The 22,815-nt window shown below is 43.1% G+C and overlaps 1 protein-coding gene and 1 long non-coding RNA gene across 2 annotated transcripts in view; one reads left to right on the top strand and one right to left on the bottom strand.

Annotated features, from left to right (window-relative positions):
* The window catches only part of LOC107372941 (thialysine N-epsilon-acetyltransferase), a 105,796-nt gene extending 85,464 nt beyond the window's left edge, over window positions 1–20,332 (bottom strand). The window contains exon 1 of the mRNA XM_070546769.1: window positions 20,148–20,332. Coding sequence (XP_070402870.1) covers window positions 20,148–20,210 — 63 coding nt within the window. The 5' untranslated portion in view covers window positions 20,211–20,332. The remainder of the gene's footprint in view (window positions 1–20,147) is intronic.
* Window positions 12,378–15,261, top strand: LOC139063861 (uncharacterized). The gene is made up of 3 exons (XR_011517180.1): window positions 12,378–12,407; window positions 13,057–13,229; window positions 13,315–15,261. It is a non-coding gene; the product is annotated as an uncharacterized lncRNA (long non-coding RNA).
* Window positions 20,333–22,815: the final 2,483 nt, after the last annotated feature.

The raw sequence follows: 22,815 nt of genomic DNA, 5'->3' as shown, positions 1-22,815 counted from the left end.
ATGGCATCAAAGCCCCTCCCTTTCTGGAAAGCTATCAGATCTGAATGGTCATTACAGCATCATGAAGACAGTGCATGACCTTAGGGTCATGTTGACTAAATTAGAGGGGACAAATATGGGCATTTCAGCATAAAAAATAAATTCCTGTAGTCAGGGGGCGGGGCTTAGGTGATGTCAGCTGTCCACATTGTCATTGTTTACAGATATGGTCAATGATCACACAGACAAAGTTCGAAAAAGATCTGATCATGCACATGGGAGTTATTAAGTCAAGTAAAGTAATGGCGAAAGGTCAACGTTTGAGGCTTAGCCACGCCCACACCTTTCAACTTTTGAAAAATCCGACGGTTGAATTTTTTCCCCTATGTCTTAAGAGTGTATTGCAGAAGTTTGAAGGTGATTGGTGAAAAGGGCGACGGAGCATCACTCTCCAAACAATGTGTGCGAAAACCACTAAATCACGTACTTGCACCAAAATGGCCGACTTCCTGTGCGACTTTACGCTTGGCTCCAAGAGACTTTTTTGTAGGTCCTGAGACCCCACATTAGTGTACCAAATTTCGTAATCCTCAGTCAAAGCATGGCTTGGGGCTGAAAGTTTTAATGGCTCTAGGGGGCGCTATTTAAGAATATAGGCCACGCCCACAAACTTCAGCTGTCTATTTCTCTTGGAGCTCAGACTAGGATCACTCACCAGAAGTTTCGTAGCAATATCACGATAACTGAAGAAATGAGACAAACGTATTTCCATGGCGTGATGGCGATTTTCGCCATGGTCCCAAAGCCCCGCCTTTTTTCAAAACCTGCCAGTACTGGAGACCAAGTAACCTCAACTTGTCTACTGCTGTTTGCCACAGAATCCTGGTGATTGGGTAAAAGGAGTCCAGTAGGGAGCTGTGAAAAAAAGAGTAGCGTGGCGACAGGTCAAAGTTTGAGGCTTAGCCACGCCCACACCTTTCAACTTTTGAAAAATCCGACGGTTAAATTTTTTCCCCTATGTCTTAAGGGTATATAGCAGAAGTTTGAAGGAGATTGGTGAAAAGGGCGACGGAGCATCACTCTCCAAACAACGTGTGCGAAAACCACTAAATCGCGTACTTGATCCAAAATGGCCGACTTCCTGTGCGACTTTGAACTTGACTCCAAGAGACTTTTTTGTAGGTCCTGAGACACCACATTAGTGTACCAAATTTCGTAATCCTCAGTCAAAGCATGGCTTGGGGCTAATAGTTTAAATGGTCCTAGGGGGCGCTATTTCAAAACATAGGCCACGCCCACAAAATTCAGCTGTCTATTTCTCTTGGAGCTCAGACTAGGATCACTCACCAGAAGTTTCGTAGCAATATCACGATAACTGAAGAAATGAGAGACAAACGTATTTCCATGGCGTGATGGCGATTTTCGCCATGGTCCCAAAGCCCCGCCTTTTTTCAAAACCTGCCAGTACTGGAGACCAAGTAACCTCAACTTGTCTACTGCTGTTTGCCACAGAATCCTGGTGATTGGGTAAAAGGAGTCCAGTAGGGAGCTGTGAAAAAAAGAGTAGCGTGGCGACAGGTCAAAGTTTGAGGCTTAGCCACGCCCACACCTTTCAACTTTTGAAAAATCCGACGGTTGAATTTTTTCCCCTATGTCTTAAGGGTATATAGCAGAAGTTTGAAGGAGATTGGTGAAAAGGGCGACGGAGCATCACTCTCCAAACAACGTGTGCGAAAACCACTAAATCGCGTACTTGATCCAAAATGGCCGACTTCCTGTGCGACTTTGAACTTGACTCCAAGAGACTTTTTTGTAGGTCCTGAGACACCACATTAGTGTACCAAATTTCGTAATCCTCAGTCAAAGCATGGCTTGGGGCTAATAGTTTTAATGGTCCTAGGGGGCGCTATTTCAGAAAATAGGCCACGCCCACCAGATGTTCACATCAGATCTTTTGGGGGGCCGGACTAGGATCACTCACAAGAAGTTTCGTGACGATATCTTTGGAAATGACGAAATGGGAGGCAAACGTAAGGCCAAGGCGGTACGCCTGAATTCGCCGCGCCACCACAGCCCCGCCCTCTGCCGAAAACTCCCATAAAGTGACGCCAAGCAACCCCCACTTGTCTTGAGTTACCAGCTACAAATTTGTGGTGATTAAGTGAAATGGGGCAATTTGGGACCTTTCACAGTAAAACTTGATCTTTTTGGTCCTGAGGGGGCGGGGCTTGTGTGATGTCATCATCCGACCTTTCAATTTACTTTGTGGGTGGATGACGAATGACCACAGAAAGTTTGGTAACTCTATTCCATTCAGTTATGAAGTTATAGCAATTTAAATATTTTTGGCGAGTAGTCAAACTTCGAGGCCTGGCTCCGCCCCTTCAACATATACGAAAACTCAGAATCCTTATCTCATTTTGTTCGCCCATCCCTTCTGAGCAATTTTACACAATTTTTGAGACGATCGTGCGAAAAATGATCGAGCAATCCAATCAGAAACGGACCCTAAAAACGGCAAAAACGGCAAAAAATCGCCATTTCAACCCAAAATGGCCGACTTCCTGTTTGATATTGACCATGGTTGCAAGAGACTTTTCTGTGCGGACTGTTGAGTACTACAAGTGTACCAAATTTCATAACTGTACGATAAACTAAGCTTTATGGAGAGGGGTTTTTTTCACTTTGTAGGGGGCGCTGTTCAGCCATTTTCTTTGCGATTTTTTTGGGACCTTTAAAATATCAAATTTTTCACCAGGCCTGACAAGTGTGCAAAATATTGTGAGTTTTGGGGTATGTTAAGGTCCCCAAAAAGCTGTTCAAAGGGGGCACGGAATAACAAAAAATAATAATAATCAGAGCAAAAACAAGAGGCCTTCGCAGCGCTTTCGCTGCTCGGGCCTAATAAGAAGAAACGGAGCAGATACAATAGGCCTTCGCAGCTTCACTGCTCGGGCCTAATTAAAGCTGCAAGCAGCGTCGTTCGGCCCTCGCAGCGAAGCTGCTCGCCCACCGTCCTAACCCCCTCCGCTCCATCCCCAATGCTCTCAAAACCCAGCACCCCGCCGCTCCTTCCTGACCAGCAGCCCGGGACAACAGGGCGCGTCAGCAGAACAGAAACGTCCACCAGAACAGAATTCACCATGGCATCAAAGCCCCTCCCTTTCTGAAAAGCTATCAGATCTGAATGGTCATTACAACATCATGAAGACAGTGCATGACCTTTGTGTCATGTTGACTAAATTAGAGGGGACAAATATGGGCATTTCACCATAAAACAGTAAACTTCCTGTAGTCAGGGGGTGGGGCTTAGGTGATGCCAGCTGTCCACATTGTCACTGTCTTCAGATGTGGTCAGTGATAACACAGACAAAGTTTGAAATTGATCTGATCATGCACATGAGAGTTACTAAGTCAAGTAACGTAATGGCGACTGGTCAAAGTTTGAGGCTTAGCCACGCCCACATCTTTATACTTATTTGAAATCCGACGGTTGAATTTTTTCCTCTATGTCTTAAGAGTATATAGCAGGAGTTTGAAGGTGATCGGTGGAAAGGTCGACGAGACATCATTCTCCTAATAACGTGTGCGAAAACCACTAAATCGCGTACTTGGACCAAAATGGCCGACCTCCTGTGCGACATTGTGCTTGGCTCCAAGAGACTTTTTTGTAGGTCCTGAGACACTACATTAGTGTGCCAAATTTCGTGATCCTCAGTCAAAGCAAGGCTTGGGGCTGACAGTTTTAATGGTCCTAGGGGGTGCTATTTCAGAAAATAGGCCACGCCCACAAACTTCAGCTGTCCAAATCTATTAGGGGTCAGAGTAGGATCACTCATCAGAAATTGTGTGGCGATGTCACAGTGATAGAAGAAATGAGAGACAAACGTATTTCCATGGCGTGATGGCGAATTTCGCCATGCTCCCAAAGCCCCGCCTTTATTCGAAACCTGCCAGTATTATAGACCAATTGACCTCAACTTGTCTGCTGCTATTAGCCAGTGATTGCTGGTGATTGGTTAAAAGGAGGCCAATAGGGAGCTGTGAAAAAAAGAGTGGCGTGGCGACAGGTCAAAGTTTGAGGCTTAGCCACGCCCACACCTTTATACTTATTTAAAATCCGACGGTTGAATTTTTTCATCTATGTCTTAAGAGTGTATGACAGAGGTTTGAAGGTGATTGGTGAAAAGAGTGATGGAGCATCCTTCTCCAAACAACGTGTGCGAAAACCACTAAATCGAGTACTTGGACCAAAATGGCCGACTTCCTGTGTGACTTCGCACTTGGCTCCAAGAGACTTTTTTGTAGGTCCTGAGACACCACATTAGTGTACCAAATTTCGTACTCCTCAGTCAAAGCATGGCTTGGGGCTGACAGTTTTAATGGTCCTAGGGGGCGCTATTTCAGAAAATAGGCCACGCCCACCGGATGTTCACATCAGATTCTTTTGGGGGCCAGACTAGGATCACTCCCAAGAAGAGTCGTGGCGATATCTCTAGAAATGACGAAATGGGAGGCAAACGTAAGGCCACGTCGGTACGCCTGATTTCGCCGTGCCGCCACTGCCCCGCCTTCTGCAGAAAACTCCCATAAAGTGACGCCAAGAAACCCCAACTTGTCTTCAGTTACCAGCTACAAATTTGGGATGATTATTTGAAAGGGCGAATTTTGGAAAATTTCCCAGTAAAACTTGACCTTTTAAGTACTGAGGGGGCGGGGCTTATGTGACATCACCAATCAACCATTCATTTGTCTTCGGGGGGCGATGACGATTGTCCATAGAATGTTACTTTAACTGTAATTCTTTCATTTATGAAATTATAGCAATTTGAATTTTCTTGGCGAGTGCTCGAACTTTGAGGCCTGGCCCCGCCCCTTCAGTATTTACGAAAAGTCAATTTTATTTTCTCATTTGAATCGGCCATCGCTTCTGTTCGATCGCACACAATTTTTGAGACGATCGTGCGAAAAATGACCAAACTGTTCAACCAAATATAGACCCTAGAAATGGCCAAAATGGCTAAAAATCGCCATTTCAACCTAAAATGGCCGACTTCCTGTGTGATATAGACCATGGTTGCAAGAGACTTTTCTGTGCGGACTGTTGAGTACTACAAGTGTACCAAATTTCATAACTGTACGATAAACTAAGCTTTATGGAGAGGGGTATTTTTCAATTTCTAGGGGGCGCTGTTCAGCCAATTTTTTACGAACTTTCACATCGCCAGTGAAATACGTAAATTTCACGCACTTTCTATATTGGGCCAGAATTTGGTGACTTTTTGGATATGCTAAGACCCCCTAAAGGCCATTCAAAGACGCGGAAGAAAAAAGAATAATAATAATTAAAGCTGCAAGCAGCGTCGTTCGGCCCTCGCAGCTCCGCGCCGCTCCGGTCTGGACGGCAGCCCGGGGCACCAGTGCACGTCTGACAGAACAGAAACGTCAACCACCCCGACACCAGAAACCGCGAATGGCCTCCTAGTCTGCACCTCACCCTGACTCAGCATCCCCTCTGAGCTCACCATTAAATTGAATATTAAGATTACGGCGTTACGCCAGAATTCGCCATGGCATCAAAGCCCCTCCCTTTCTGGAAAGCTATCAGATCTGAATGGTCATTACAGCATCATGAAGACAGTGCATGACCTTAGGGTCATGTTGACTAAATTAGAGGGGACAAATATGGGCATTTCAGCATAAAAAATAAATTCCTGTAGTCAGGGGGCGGGGCTTAGGTGATGTCAGCTGTCCACATTGTCATTGTTTACAGATATGGTCAATGATCACACAGACAAAGTTCGAAAAAGATCTGATCATGCACATGGGAGTTATTAAGTCAAGTAAAGTAATGGCGAAAGGTCAACGTTTGAGGCTTAGCCACGCCCACACCTTTCAACTTTTGAAAAATCCGACGGTTGAATTTTTTCCCCTATGTCTTAAGAGTGTATTGCAGAAGTTTGAAGGTGATTGGTGAAAAGGGCGACGGAGCATCACTCTCCAAACAATGTGTGCGAAAACCACTAAATCACGTACTTGCACCAAAATGGCCGACTTCCTGTGCGACTTTACGCTTGGCTCCAAGAGACTTTTTTGTAGGTCCTGAGACCCCACATTAGTGTACCAAATTTCGTAATCCTCAGTCAAAGCATGGCTTGGGGCTGAAAGTTTTAATGGCTCTAGGGGGCGCTATTTAAGAATATAGGCCACGCCCACAAACTTCAGCTGTCTATTTCTCTTGGAGCTCAGACTAGGATCACTCACCAGAAGTTTCGTAGCAATATCACGATAACTGAAGAAATGAGACAAACGTATTTCCATGGCGTGATGGCGATTTTCGCCATGGTCCCAAAGCCCCGCCTTTTTTCAAAACCTGCCAGTACTGGAGACCAAGTAACCTCAACTTGTCTACTGCTGTTTGCCACAGAATCCTGGTGATTGGGTAAAAGGAGTCCAGTAGGGAGCTGTGAAAAAAAGAGTAGCGTGGCGACAGGTCAAAGTTTGAGGCTTAGCCACGCCCACACCTTTCAACTTTTGAAAAATCCGACGGTTAAATTTTTTCCCCTATGTCTTAAGGGTATATAGCAGAAGTTTGAAGGAGATTGGTGAAAAGGGCGACGGAGCATCACTCTCCAAACAACGTGTGCGAAAACCACTAAATCACGTACTTGCACCAAAATGGCCGACTTCCTGTGCGACTTTACGCTTGGCTCCAAGAGACTTTTTTGTAGGTCCTGAGACCCCACATTAGTGTACCAAATTTCGTAATCCTCAGTCAAAGCATGGCTTGGGGCTGAAAGTTTTAATGGCTCTAGGGGGCGCTATTTAAGAATATAGGCCACGCCCACAAACTTCAGCTGTCTATTTCTCTTGGAGCTCAGACTAGGATCACTCACCAGAAGTTTCGTAGCAATATCACGATAACTGAAGAAATGAGACAAACGTATTTCCATGGCGTGATGGCGATTTTCGCCATGGTCCCAAAGCCCCGCCTTTTTTCAAAACCTGCCAGTACTGGAGACCAAGTAACCTCAACTTGTCTACTGCTGTTTGCCACAGAATCCTGGTGATTGGGTAAAAGGAGTCCAGTAGGGAGCTGTGAAAAAAAGAGTAGCGTGGCGACAGGTCAAAGTTTGAGGCTTAGCCACGCCCACACCTTTCAACTTTTGAAAAATCCGACGGTTAAATTTTTTCCCCTATGTCTTAAGGGTATATAGCAGAAGTTTGAAGGAGATTGGTGAAAAGGGCGACGGAGCATCACTCTCCAAACAACGTGTGCGAAAACCACTAAATCGCGTACTTGATCCAAAATGGCCGACTTCCTGTGCGACTTTGAACTTGACTCCAAGAGACTTTTTTGTAGGTCCTGAGACACCACATTAGTGTACCAAATTTCGTAATCCTCAGTCAAAGCATGGCTTGGGGCTAATAGTTTAAATGGTCCTAGGGGGCGCTATTTCAAAACATAGGCCACGCCCACAAAATTCAGCTGTCTATTTCTCTTGGAGCTCAGACTAGGATCACTCACCAGAAGTTTCGTAGCAATATCACGATAACTGAAGAAATGAGAGACAAACGTATTTCCATGGCGTGATGGCGATTTTCGCCATGGTCCCAAAGCCCCGCCTTTTTTCAAAACCTGCCAGTACTGGAGACCAAGTAACCTCAACTTGTCTACTGCTGTTTGCCACAGAATCCTGGTGATTGGGTAAAAGGAGTCCAGTAGGGAGCTGTGAAAAAAAGAGTAGCGTGGCGACAGGTCAAAGTTTGAGGCTTAGCCACGCCCACACCTTTCAACTTTTGAAAAATCCGACGGTTGAATTTTTTCCCCTATGTCTTAAGGGTATATAGCAGAAGTTTGAAGGAGATTGGTGAAAAGGGCGACGGAGCATCACTCTCCAAACAACGTGTGCGAAAACCACTAAATCGCGTACTTGATCCAAAATGGCCGACTTCCTGTGCGACTTTGAACTTGACTCCAAGAGACTTTTTTGTAGGTCCTGAGACACCACATTAGTGTACCAAATTTCGTAATCCTCAGTCAAAGCATGGCTTGGGGCTAATAGTTTTAATGGTCCTAGGGGGCGCTATTTCAGAAAATAGGCCACGCCCACCAGATGTTCACATCAGATCTTTTGGGGGGCCGGACTAGGATCACTCACAAGAAGTTTCGTGACGATATCTTTGGAAATGACGAAATGGGAGGCAAACGTAAGGCCAAGGCGGTACGCCTGAATTCGCCGCGCCACCACAGCCCCGCCCTCTGCCGAAAACTCCCATAAAGTGACGCCAAGCAACCCCCACTTGTCTTGAGTTACCAGCTACAAATTTGTGGTGATTAAGTGAAATGGGGCAATTTGGGACCTTTCACAGTAAAACTTGATCTTTTTGGTCCTGAGGGGGCGGGGCTTGTGTGATGTCATCATCCGACCTTTCAATTTACTTTGTGGGTGGATGACGAATGACCACAGAAAGTTTGGTAACTCTATTCCATTCAGTTATGAAGTTATAGCAATTTAAATATTTTTGGCGAGTAGTCAAACTTCGAGGCCTGGCTCCGCCCCTTCAACATATACGAAAACTCAGAATCCTTATCTCATTTTGTTCGCCCATCCCTTCTGAGCAATTTTACACAATTTTTGAGACGATCGTGCGAAAAATGATCGAGCAATCCAATCAGAAACGGACCCTAAAAACGGCAAAAACGGCAAAAAATCGCCATTTCAACCCAAAATGGCCGACTTCCTGTTTGATATTGACCATGGTTGCAAGAGACTTTTCTGTGCGGACTGTTGAGTACTACAAGTGTACCAAATTTCATAACTGTACGATAAACTAAGCTTTATGGAGAGGGGTTTTTTTCACTTTGTAGGGGGCGCTGTTCAGCCATTTTCTTTGCGATTTTTTTGGGACCTTTAAAATATCAAATTTTTCACCAGGCCTGACAAGTGTGCAAAATATTGTGAGTTTTGGGGTATGTTAAGGTCCCCAAAAAGCTGTTCAAAGGGGGCACGGAATAACAAAAAATAATAATAATCAGAGCAAAAACAAGAGGCCTTCGCAGCGCTTTCGCTGCTCGGGCCTAAAAAGAAACGGAGCAGATACAATAGGCCTTCGCAGTGCTTCGCTGCTCGGGCCTAATAAACGGAGCAGATACAATAGGCCTTCGCAGCTTCACTGCTCGGGCCTAATGAACTAGAGTCTGCTTCTAGACCTGCAGAAAGAGAAAAACAAACAAAAACAGGGACACACAACAATACAACAGGAGCAAACTATCACTGCGTCAACCTGATGAGGAAATATTAAATCAACATTGCTTTACTGAACAATCCCACAATAATAAATCACAGTGCATGCAGTGCCAACCACAGCCTTAAGACATGTGTTGAAAATGCCCAAGTCCATTGTCGGAAAGGGTTACGGTTATTTCAGTTCTATAGAAGTTTCATTTGTAAAGTTACCCCACTCTTATTTTGGCGGTCCAGTTTGTGACGTCACTTCCTGTAGTCCAAGCTGTTGGTGATGGCAGACAGCCTCATGTGCGTTCATGACTAATGTTAACTGTAGCACCTCTACTACTACATAAATAGCCTATAAGTTCATTCTGTATTTTTTATGTGTCTGTCTGGACATTTTCTTTGGGTTATTTTTAGAAGGAGTGTTCCTACAGTTTAATTGGTATCAGTTGCTATTCTCGTTTGCAGTCTGCAATTTACTTCTCTTAATTTGTGCTATGTGTGCTAAATACTGGTTCATTTGTTTACTCCATGTATATCCCTCCAGGACATTGGTTCAATTAAGGAGTGATATAACAGGCATGCTTCAGTAGTGTGGTACCTGCAACCACAGTGCCTCGGTTTGACCACCAGAGGTCCCTGAAGACCATATACTTTGTCAGAGCCTCTGAAGCTAGAAGCCACAGTATTACTCCGTGTAGCCCTTGAATGTGCATCATTTGGGTATATGCTCGTTTATGGCATGGCCTTTAATGCTTGTATATTTTATGTCACAGTTTGTACAGACCTTTTACATCATTATTTGTATTTATTTTCCAGACCACACAAAACCACAGAAATGTATAGAGGTCCATACTTCTACAGTAAATAAATACGCAAAACTGTCTCTCCGTGCCCTGCTCTCTGACCGGAGTCCTTATCTTGGAGATACTATCAGATCAGCAAACGATCTATGAAGGTCAATCTGTTTCAAAAAGCACAAACCTGTAGATCTGTTGCGTGTATTTGTACTACATGATGGGTGCTTGAAAACAGTGTGTGTGTGTGCGTGCAGTACAGTGTGAGGAGCTGTACACCAACACCCGTAAACCTGTAAAGCTAAATATGCACCTGTAAGAAACACTCACATGCATTTGAAATAAAATACAGTTGTGTGTGACATTTTCAACTACAAGTCTGTAAACACAAGTGTACAGATCTGTTTCTGCACACGCTCAACTTTTTTATTACAGTTGCACAGCTTTCCTCTCACACATCTGATTTTTGAAACTATTTTCACGATTAATATGTGTCAAAATGCACAAGTTTGTAAATTTGTTGTCTGATTCCGTACAACACAATGTGGACTTGAAGATTGGATGTGAGTGTGTGTACCGTAAAAGGTGAGCTTGAAGTTTTGAGGTGAGTGTCTGTGCATTAAAATGTGAGAAGCTGCACATCAACATGTGTGAAATTGTGAAGATAAATGGTACTTGTAAGAAAAAGTAAATTGTATGTGAAACAAAATAAACTTACATGTAAAATTTTCTTCTGCGACCCAGTAAATACAACTTCTCAAATACGTTTCTGCGCATGCTCAGTTGTTGTTTTACAAGCGCACAACTCTCCTCTCGCGAGTCTGACTTTTGAAACACTTCTGGCAGGTTGTGTGTTGCAAATTGCAGCTGTGTGTATCTGCAGAGGCGAGCGGAGCAGGGGATGAGGGCGAGGGTGGGGGCGGAAGGAGGAGCCACAGAGGGAGGGTTGTCATTGGTCGGCTCTGGTTTCCAGGACAACAGGCTCAACCAATCAGAGTGAGAGCTGCGTTTTTTCCCTCGGCTTTCAGTCCGCTGCAGTCGAGAGGGTGCTCGCTGCAGAACTACAAAGGCGGAGCTGCACCATAAGGTGGAGCTGCACCAGAGTCAGCCCCGCCCATTCACGCAAACTCAGCCTAGCCCACTGACTTCCGTTTTTGTTTTCAACTTTATCGCAAACTGACCTGACCCACATGAATTACGGCTGTTACTAGTTTACAGTCGTTAATGCTATGTTCTATGCTCCAATTAAACAAGATAAATATAACTTGCTACATGACAAAGTCTGAATATATCCCGAAATAAAAAAGTTTCTCTTAGCGAATGTCTGCCCACAGCCGCTCTAATAAAACTCCTGTACAACAGCATGTACCATTGCCATGTGGGTTCTGGTAGTCCAGTGGCAAGTTTGTCCGACTTAAATTATGCTTTCCCCTCAGCTGATGCTGGTTCGATTCTCGGAGGGGTCGGCAACAATCTATTTAGCCAGCTGAAACATTTAATTTGTTCATATTTTAGTTGTAATGTTCATTTTCAGCAAAATATTTATGTCTCTACAAGTTCTTTGAATTTGGTCGTTCCTAAACAGCATTTTAGTTGAAACTCTGCTCACAGATGGACTCACACTGGCTCAATAAACGAATGAATAAATAAAAAAACACAGTAGTCATTATATGTTAAACGGCATACCAATAAATTGTTGTAAACATAGTACTGGCAAGTGTAGCTAGAAATCAGGAAAAGAGAATACGGATTATTTCCACTGCTGGGAGGCGAACCTGCGCAAAACTGCATGTCAACCTGACACCATCACCACTACACCACCACATCTGATAAAAATTAGGTGGCGTTACTCTTTATTTCCCTATTTGTTGTGTCTTTGTAGATGGGATGTATGATTTTTCTGGCGGTGTCTCAGTAGAAGTCATTTCAGAAATAATTTGTCAGAAAATTCACAGAATATCCAGATTTGAGAACCAAGACCAGACCCGCTTCGGGGGAGGAGACCAAATTGAAGCTGAGATGGGAAGAAAATGCATGAATGAGGCCAAAAATGGCTTTGGCGTGTTTCTTATGAGGAAATGACAACATAACATGATTAAAAGTTCCAAAAGTTAGATTTTTAATTATATGGAACCTTTACAAAATCTGTTCAATTCACTTCTCAACTCCGTCCTCAATCTTGCATTTTTTAGCTATAACACCCTCTTTGGTTCCAGAATGTTATAAAGTCTGACAACTGGAAGGAATTGGACTGACAGAATGGGCGGGGCTGATTCTGGAATGGGCGGGGCTGACTCTGGTGCAGCTCCACCTTCTGGTGCAGCTCCGCCTTTGTGGTTCTGCAGCGAGCACCACTTGCTGCAGTCTGCAGTTCGCGATGGCTGAACGAGCTGGGGTAAGTACATTTCAAAGGACTTTCTAAACTTATTTTAGTCATTTCCTCGTCTTTTTATTTAAACAAGGTGACACACTAACATAACGTCATGCTATTTATACCATTATTAAGGCCTTATAAGATATTTGTACAAATATGTAGTCTAGCTAAAGTTTATATGAGCTGCTTTGCTAAGTTAGCAGAAACAAAAACGCCACTGCTAACACTGAAGTCTTGCATTAAGGCCACTGTGTTTGGGTATAATCCCAGGGGTGTTTCTCAATGTCAGGCTTTGAGGACACTGTCCTTCCTTGGTCAAAGAAAACAGTTAAATGGAGCTGACTTGCGTCACGTGACCAGGGCTCCCGTGATGGTCACATGACGTGCGGCAAAGTTATAATTATACTTATAAGTTGTATAATGAGCATTTTACTTTTTAAATTGCGTGTATATTGCTTGAATTACATGTATAAGGGAGTTACTAATTGCTGGCCATCGAAGCTGCAACGATTAGGCAGCACCAACTAACCAACTTCTGATTAAAAAAATAAACATTTTAGATATCAGCCTGATAGTTACAATTAGTTTTTTTAATCACCAGTAAAACAATAAAAAGTAATCATTTGAAACCTTTAACTCTTGTTTCCTTTCTCGGGGATCCTATTTTCAGGCACTGTTTAGACCAGCGGTGCTCAGCTGACAGCCTGTGGGCCACGTCCAGCCCGCAGGTTCATTCTTTGTGGCCCTTGGTCCACCAGGACAGGGATGCACTGACATCTGGCCAGGTCAGATGTCTTATCTGTCGTATTCCGATGCCAGGAAAAGGCAGATTGCAATGCTGAGGTATTCATTTCTTAAAACTCAATAAATATGAGCATTTCCTAATTTCACTTTTTAATCATATGCTATTTTATTTTGTCACATTCAGATGGTTCTGGACCACATCACCTGGCCGGATGAAGAAGAGCTGGAGGATGACAGCGAATCTCCTCTTGCTGTGAAATGTTAGATCACAAGCTACTTGCGTAGATTTGTTGAGACAGGTATTTGGCTTTTTTCTGGTTACACTCAAACTACAGCTTTGTTTATAAAGTGCTTTTCAAACAAAAAAATGAAACTCAAGTAGCTTCAGAGGAAGAAAAAAAATGACCCACAGATTGAAAAGACCTGACATATCCCACAAAATTCATTGTCAATTGAAACCCCCTTCCCCGACCCAGTAACACGCATATACACACACACACATACCCACATGCACACACAACACATTAGAGAACATATGCAAACACTGGGCAGAGCTCAGATGAGTCAGGAAACGCCATCAGGCGAGCCGTCTGACCCAACTCCAGTAGATCCACAGCAGCAGCCAGGGCACCGAGACAGGTCTCACAGAGGAGGGAGGACAAGGGCCCCCACCTACACCCAAGCACTACCTGGAGAGCACCCAGGCCACTGCCGCTTACCACTGGCCCTGAGGCAGAGGGCTCCCACTGAGGAAACGCTGTAAAGTATTAGAATAAGTAAAAGAATGAAATAAAAAGAGGTAATGTATGAATAAGTAGTGACCAATATAATTGTAGAAATAGTAAAACAATATCAAATCATAAATATATAACAAAACTTTCTTAAAATATAAGAAATTTAATCATAAATAATAAGCAGTTAAAAGCTAAGCTAAAAAAGTTCATTCTTCGGCCTGTTCTTAAAGTTTCTCTCTGGTCCTGAGGTCCTCGGGCAGCCTGCTCCAGAGGCAAGGGCCATTATATTGTAAGGACGCCTGACCATTGTTGTTTGTCCTGACATTCGGGATCACAAGGCGATGGCTGCAAGAGGAGTGCAGAGGACGTGAGGGTTTGTATGGTAAAGTCAGTTCAGAAAGGCTAGAAGGGCCAAGACCATTATGACACTTTAAAACCATTACAAAAACCTGAAAATCATTGGAATAAACCTTAAAGTCATAATAGGTTTAAACAGTTGTCTTTCACAAAATGTGTACAATCAAACTATTTTAGAAGCCTTAACCCTCCCACTGTCTTCATGGGTGACCCCACCAGGAAAGACCTCACCCCTGCCACATGGACCTCAAGGGATAAACCATCAACCCTGCTCAGTGGTCAACTTTCCTGGTGGGGTCACCCATGAAGACAGTGGGAGGGTTAAAATGAGTAAAGTGTTTTATATGACACAGCAGATAAGGTGGGTTTGCTACATTCTAAGTATCTTGTGTAAACATGGCACAGAAGATCTTTTATATCTCATTTGTCTTTGCCATTTTTTCTTTTCTTTTTCAGTGTATGAAGAGCAAAGGAAGCAGCTCGTGAAGTTTGGGGTTGGATGGGAGAAACCCATGAAGGATATGAAAGTGGAAATAATGCAGGCAGACCATCCAACCTCATCTAGCTGCTTCCATATTCTATGTCTGCCCTGCCACTACACAACATTTGATGTTTCGCAATCATCTTGAAAGTTGCATAGCAACCAATGTTCATGGTTTTGGATTGATCTAAAGTTTAACGTCATGCTATTTGCCAGTGCTGTTCAGGTTATACCAAACAAATCTTTTTTTTATTTAACCATCAAGTTACAGCTGAAAGTTTCAGGAATATTGAGTTACAAGTAAGGCACAGCTGTGTTATATGATAAATGTTTTATTGTAATTTTACAAGTAGAGAAATCATTTTCAAGATTGCATTTTATACATATGCAACAAACAAAACGTTGCTGCATCCAGGGTCATGACAATAGAACAATATTTTTGTAGCTTAATGCTAAATGTTTTTTCCTGTCACTTGCTTAAGTTCAAGATGTTATTAATAAAATAATTTTTTAAAAACTTAAAACATTTTATTGAATTCACAAATGATTGTAACCTATATTAACACGTTAGACTTGCAGGTTTTTAAATAAAAAAAAACATCAAATTGCAACAAAACTTTCATTATTCTCACAAATTTGGGAATTTCAATATCCAAGAGAATAAGAAAGGGCAGTTAGATTTTTAGTACACACAAGAAGATTACTATAATTTTAACTTAAGAAGGTTTAATTCTTTTAGTTTGCCATCGAAGAATATTAACATGCAAACATTTTCAAATGCTCACGAGTCATTTAATCTGTACTTTCAAGTTCAGATGTGGTAAGAGATAACGGAGATTAAAATAACGTGTTCAGTTAGATAATGGAGACTTATGAAGATCCTTCACAGACATTTTATACAAGTCATTGATGACAAGATGCAAAAAATGAAAGATTTTATTATAGCCAATGGTTTGCATGTAATGCCGTGTGGCTAAATAACTGTCAATCCCAAGATTGACCTCAGTGGATCCACAGCTGCACAGAGTCCAGAATATTCTCCTGGACTTAGCGGGCATTCAACTTCTGGAACTTGAACACTAGAGTTGTGTTCAATGTCGATGAGTCCACTGGATTCCCATTCAATCTGTGGAATGTAAAGCTCCTGCAATAAAATGATTTTGGGCTAAGCACAGAATACGTTCTTCTGACCACACAACGGAGATGGGACATTCAGGAAACCACGCCTGCAGTGTCTAATCTGCGCATAGAGGACCGAACACACTCCCACTGAAGTCTATATCCTTGTGACTTCAGCAGACCTTTCATCATGGTGACTTGAAAAGCGCTATATAAGTTCAATGCATTATTATTATTATCAATCTATACCCTGCATTTTGGTTTCTGGCATGGATCTGTGACACTAGAGAGTCTAGCTCATCGTGAGTCATGGTGTCATCGTGAGTCATGGTGCTGTAAGTTTGGCTCACACTTAAACCCCATTCTTTCACTTGCCTGTGTAATGTAACTCTAGATATCCCCAGCAGCTGTGCAATACACGTGACAGGTAAACCTAAAGAAATGAGGTGTTCTGTGTATTTCTCAGGAATAAGTAGTTTGGGACGACCAATGGCTCCTCTTTCGTGTGCAACAATAATTTGTGCTTTTTTATTTTGACTGCAGGTCTCTGATAAACTTGGGCAAGTGCATTTAAAATGTCCTGAGGGACGTCAAATGGTTTGAGATATCACCCAGAATAACCAGCTCCTGACAACATACAAATTCCAAAAAATCGAGATCTAGAGGAACTCGATCAAGCCAATTAGAGGAACGGTTGTAAAGTCTTTCAAGCAGATAGTTGAGCAGCAGTTCCTGAAAAACAAAAATGAAGGGTTACTAAAAGAGCCATCAAATGCAGATTTTAAATATCACATGTAACAGTTATTATTAATAGGATCCCCGAGAAAGGAAACAAGAGTTAAAGGTTTCAAATGATTACTTTTTATTGTTTTACTGGTGATTAAAAAAACTAATTGTAACTATCAGGCTGATATCTAAAATGTTTATTTTTTTAATCAGAAGTTGGTTAGTTGGTGCTGCCTAATCGTTGCAGCTTCGATGGCCAGCAATTAGTAACTCCCTAATATATGTAATTCAAGCAATATACACGCAATTTAAAAAGTAAAATACTCATTATACAACTTATAAGTATAATTATAACTTTGCCGCACGTCATGTGACCATCACGGGAGCCCTGGTCACGTGAAGCAAGTCAGCTCCATTTAACTGTTTTCTTTGACCAAGGAAGGACAGTGTCCTCAAAGCCTGACATTGAGAAACACCCCTGGGATTATACCCAAACACAGTGGCCTTAATGCAAGACTTCAGTGTTAGCAGTGGCGTTTTTGTTTCTGCTAACTTAGCAAAGCAGCTCATATAAACTTTAGCTAGACTACATATTTGTACAAATATCTTATAAGGCCTTAATAATGGTATAAATAGCATGACGTTATGTTAGTGTGTCACCTTGTTTAAATAAAAAGACGAGGAAATGACTAAAATAAGTTTAGAAAGTCCTTTGAAATGTACTTACCCCAGCTCGTTCAGCCATCGCGAACTGCAGACGGCAGCGGACTGAAAGCCGAGGGAAAAAACGCAGCTCTCACTCTGATTGGTTGAGCCTGTTGTCCTGGAAACCAGAGCCGACCAATGACAACCCTCCCTCTGTGGCTCCTCCTTCCGCCCCCACCCTCGCCCTCATCCCCTGCTCCGCTCGCCTCTGCAGATACACACAGCTGCAATTTGCAACACACAACCTGCCAGAAGTGTTTCAAAAGTCAGACTCGCGAGAGGAGAGTTGTGCGCTTGTAAAACAACAACTGAGCATGCGCAGAAACGTATTTGAGAAGTTGTATTTACTGGGTCGCAGAAGAAAATTTTACATGTAAGTTTATTTTGTTTCACATACAATTTACTTTTTCTTACAAGTACCATTTATCTTCACAATTTCACACATGTTGATGTGCAGCTTCTCACATTTTAATGCACAGACACTCACCTCAAAACTTCAAGCTCACCTTTTACGGTACACACACTCACATCCAATCTTCAAGTCCACATTGTGTTGTACGGAATCAGACAACAAATTTACAAACTTGTGCATTTTGACACATATTAATCGTGAAAATAGTTTCAAAAATCAGATGTGTGAGAGGAAAGCTGTGCAACTGTAATAAAAAAGTTGAGCGTGTGCAGAAACAGATCTGTACACTTGTGTTTACAGACTTGTAGTTGAAAATGTCACACACAACTGTATTTTATTTCAAATGCATGTGAGTGTTTCTTACAGGTGCATATTTAGCTTTACAGGTTTACGGGTGTTGGTGTACAGCTCCTCACACTGTACTGCACGCACACACACACACTGTTTTCAAGCACCCATCATGTAGTACAAATACACGCAACAGATCTACAGGTTTGTGCTTTTTGAAACAGATTGACCTTCATAACGATCTCCAGAGTTCCCACTGTATCACATCCATACTGATGAGAGCACCATGTGAGCACCTGTGTGTGTACACGTGCTTGTATATGTAAGGTTTCTCTATAGGACTGTCCAATAGACCCCTTATCGGTCCATGTCACCTCCTGCCGTAATGCGCATGTGTGTTGCAGAAAAGGATCAACAATCATATCTTGTGCTGTTGGTTGTACCAATTGCTTTGACAAAACCAACAAATCGTGCAAGTTCTACAGAAGTCCATCAACTCGCACCCCTTTCGAGGCAAACAAAAGACGTCTTTGGTTGCAAGCTATCAGAAGGAGCGACTGGAACGAGAAGATCATTAAAAAAGCTCTAATCTGCAGCGATCACTTCATATCAGGTAAGCTAACAACACTAACAATATAAGCTAATCAGCATCGTAGATTTTATTAACTCAATTGTTGAAACCCATACCTCTATTTTATTTTTGATAATCTCTAAAGCTTGTAAGTTAAAGCGCCTTGATAAACTTTAGCTCCTTTGTGTTGCTAAACTTGTAGAAACGAATGCTATAAGCTAGGCCCACTAGCTGGCCTGTGGCTACCATGAGTTGTGCTGTCATGAAAGTAAATTACTGGAATTGTCTTCATTTGTACAGGAGAGGCGTCTGACAATTTTTGAGAGTCCCGACTTTGTCCCATCTGTCTTCCCCTATTCAACCCAGGCTGGAAAAGACAACGAGGCAAAATTAGATCAGTAAATATGAGGACATGCTGTGCTTTGTTGTCTGATTGAGACATGCTACACAGACAACTCAGATAAGAGAGTTGGGATGTTTGGGTGTGTATTTTGTACAGAGTTGAAATGAGGATGTAATAAAACTGTCATAAACCGAGTAAATTTAGCTTTTTTAATTTACTAAATGTTTGCTCTCTTCTGAGTGTTTAGATGTAAAAGAAAAAGACAAAGGGATGAAACCCCCAGCAGATCTACACCCACTTCCCTCTTTTCAAACGATGGTGGAAAAGAGCCTGGTGCTGATCTTTGTCTTGGTAAGAACCTTTAACTAACCGTGACTAACACGCTCGCTGATTTTTATTATGGAAAAACTCAGCCAATAGCATTAACTCCCAATTTGTTTCTAGACGTTAACATGTTAGTAATTTATGATGATGAAGGCAGTCACTGTGTGGTTTAGCCTGATTGTTATCATGTTGAAATATTTGTTGTGAATACTAAGTTACTTAGCTGTTATTTGTTTGTTAAATTCTTACTGATCACCCAGAGAATGTAACTGTTGACTTTGTCTAATTTATTCTTCAGAAGCTAAGGTGCCAAAGGCTGACCATGATGACCTCAAACAGAAATTTTTGAGCTACACCTATTCCAGTATTGGCCAGATGCTGAAAACATGCATAAATCAGGCTTTGTTGAAGTTTCACAAATCAGGGAAAGGTTTAACTAATCCTACACTGTGTTTTATTTGATCTGCTATTATAGTAGAATAATCTAGAACAAGTTTGAACAGTGTGGGTGTTGTAGTTTCTGAGCTACAGCTGCTCCAGTGTTGACCAGATGCTGATAAAAATGCATAAATCAGGCTTTGTTGAAGTGTCATAAATCAGGGAAAGGTTTCACAAATCCCAAACAAGGTTTTATGCAATCTGCTATTATTGTAGCATAACCTACAACAGGTTTGAAGAGTGTGGGTGTTGTCGTTTTTCAGCTAGAGCAGATTACAGATGGTCAGAGTAGAGAAAAATTGGGTGTAATGTCCCTTTAGCCGTTTGCCGAATCGGAAGCTAACTTCAGCCTCGTCCCAAAAACGTATAACTCCTTTGCTAATGTTTAAGACAGAGAGACACACTTCCAATATATCCAGTTATGTAACAACATGGTATTTGTAGAGAGGTCACGTGACTCCATAGCCAGCGTAAATGCAGCTGTTCTGCACGTGTCCGCTCATGCACGTGTCCGCTCACCCTGATCATCCGCGCGATGTCCTTGCAGTCCTCCACGTTTGCAGCTCGGATGGAGAAGTCCATGTTGGGCGAATGTGTTTATGGTGATGAGGTGGACGAGCTCTGCTCGGACTGGGACAAGTGGAAGCACTGGTAGAGGGAGGGCGGTTAGTTAGCTCAGAAGCGCCAAACACCGGCCTCCCTGGAGCGGCACAGAGAGAGAGAGAGAGAGAGAGAGAGAGAGAGAGAGAGAGAGAGAGAGAGAGAGAGAGAGAGAGAGAGAGAGAGAGAGAGAGAGAGAGAGAGAGAGAGAGAGAGAGAGAGAGAGAGAGAGAGAGAGAGAGAGAGAGAGAGAGAGAGAGAGAGAGAGAGAGAGAGAGAGAGAGAGAGAGAGAGAGAGAGAGAGAGAGAGAGAGAGAGAGAGAGAGAGAGAGAGAGAGAGAGAGAGAGAGAGAGAGAGAGAGAGAGAGAGAGAGAGAGAGAGAGAGAGAGAGAGAGAGAGAGAGAAACTGGAGGAAGCCGCTATACCGGTTTAGAGGCTGGATGATTTCGATTTCGGCTAGATGCACATCCTCTTTTGCTGAATCACTCATTTACGCTTGGTTGTCTGCTTCCTCTGTGAAGCTCGGATTTATCCTCTAGATGGAGCTACAGGGCCTGGCAGTGAATAGGATTGAGACTCGTATTGTGAAGGATTCAAGGAAGAAAATTGAATAACATAAAATAAAATAAAAACTCATGAAATGTTTCTAGCATTGAAAAAATTCCTGTTTATGACATTTAAATTTCAGATTTGCTATCATCTTCAATTGTTTAAATGCCCCAAATCTAAATGGTAAATGGCCTGTATTTGATATAGCATCTTCTAGAGTTCTTGAAACCCCTCAAGGTGCTTTACAACACAATCAGTCATTCACCCATTCACACACACATTCACACACTGGTGGGGATGAGCTACAATGTAGCCACAGCTGCCCTGGGGCGCACTGACAGAGGCGAGGCTGCCGAGCCACCGGTCCCTCCGACCACCACCAGCAGGCAAAGTGGGTTAAGTGTCTTGCCCAAGGACACAACGACAGCGACAGACTGAGCGGGGCTCGAACCTGCAACCTTCCGATTACGGGGCGAGCACTTAACTCCTGTGCCACCGTCTAGTTTAAATCCAAGAAAACAGGTTCGGGTGGATAAAAGGGTTTTGCATTTGTCCTGTGAATTCGGCAATCATAACCAATGAGAACTCTGAAAGGCAATACACACAGGTATGTGCTCTGACCCAGATCCACATATGTGCTAATGCACAAGGCTATGAGTGGGTTTATTTTGTACTTTAATCTCAAGTTTCAGATTATGTTCTTGAAATACTTTTCTTCTCCACATTTTAACTGTAGTCCAACCACTTCCTCATTTTCTTAGTGATAATGTGGATTTCTGAGTAAATCTATCATATCATCCAATGTTTCCATGAATTTTCGGAGTAATTGGAGAAGTCTTTCTGTGAGAAGGTCACACAAAGATATATCCTATCCCATCATTGATAACTTTCTGAATGACCTCTGTTCTGAGAAATAGAGTGTATGTTTTTCAGGACTGATAAACTAAATGCAAGTATGAACATAGCCATGACTATAAACTTATCTTCACAAAGATCTTCAACACCTGTCTGGACTCATGCCATGTTCCAACTTGCTTCAAATCCTTCATTGTCCCTGTCCCAAAGAAACCCCGTGTCAATGGACCGAATGATTACAGGCCTGTGGCGATGACGTCTGTAGTCATGAAGTCTTTTGAGCGCCTGGTCCTCCCTCATCTCAAGTCCTTCACCTTCCCCCTCCTGGACCCTCTGCAGTTCGCATACAGAGCTAATAGGTCTGTAGACGACGCCATCAACCTGGCCCTCCACTTCATCCTGCAGCTCCTGGACTCCCCGGGAACCTAAGCTAGGATCCTGTTTGTGGACTTCAGCTCTGCGTTCAATCCCATCCTCCCTGCTCTGCTCCAGGACAAGCTCTCCATGCTCAACGTACCCAATTCAACCTGCAGGTGGATCACTGACTTCCTGACGGACCGAAGGCAGTGGGTGCGGCTGGGGAAGAATGTTTCCACCATTCAGACTACTAGCACAGGATCTCCACAGGGCTGTGTACTTTCTCCTCTGCTCTTCTCCCTGTACACAAACTGCTGCACCTCGAGCCATGACTCCGTTAAACTGATCAAGTTTGCGGGCGACACCACCCTCATCGGGCTCATCTCTGACGGTGATGAGTCCGCCTACAGGAGGGAGGTGGAGCGGCTGGTGTACTGGTGCAGTTGCAACAATCTGGAGCTCAATGCTCAGAAGACAGTGGAGATGATTGTGGACTTCAGGAAAGTCACAGCCCCATCTCTCCCCCTCGTCCTGACGGACACCCCCGTCACCACTGTGGACTCCTTCCGCTTCCTCGGAACCACCATCACACATGACCTTAGGTGGGAGCCATCCATCAGCTCCCTGATCAAAAAGGCCCAGCAGAGGATGTACTTTCTGCGGCAGTTGAAAAAGGCCAAGCTGCCAGCCCAGATGATGGTGCAGTTTTACACGGCCATCACTGAGTCCATCCTCACCTCCTCCATCGCTGTGTGGTACGCTGGAGCCACAGTTAGGGACAAAAATAGACTGCAGTGCATTGTGCGCTCTGCTGAGAAGGTGATT

The sequence above is a fragment of the Nothobranchius furzeri genome, chromosome 2 (assembly GCF_043380555.1).
Source record: "Nothobranchius furzeri strain GRZ-AD chromosome 2, NfurGRZ-RIMD1, whole genome shotgun sequence".
NCBI lineage: Eukaryota > Metazoa > Chordata > Actinopteri > Cyprinodontiformes > Nothobranchiidae > Nothobranchius > Nothobranchius furzeri.
The sequence above is the reverse complement of the archived record's forward strand: the minus strand, read 5'-3'. Positions and strand labels throughout refer to the sequence as shown.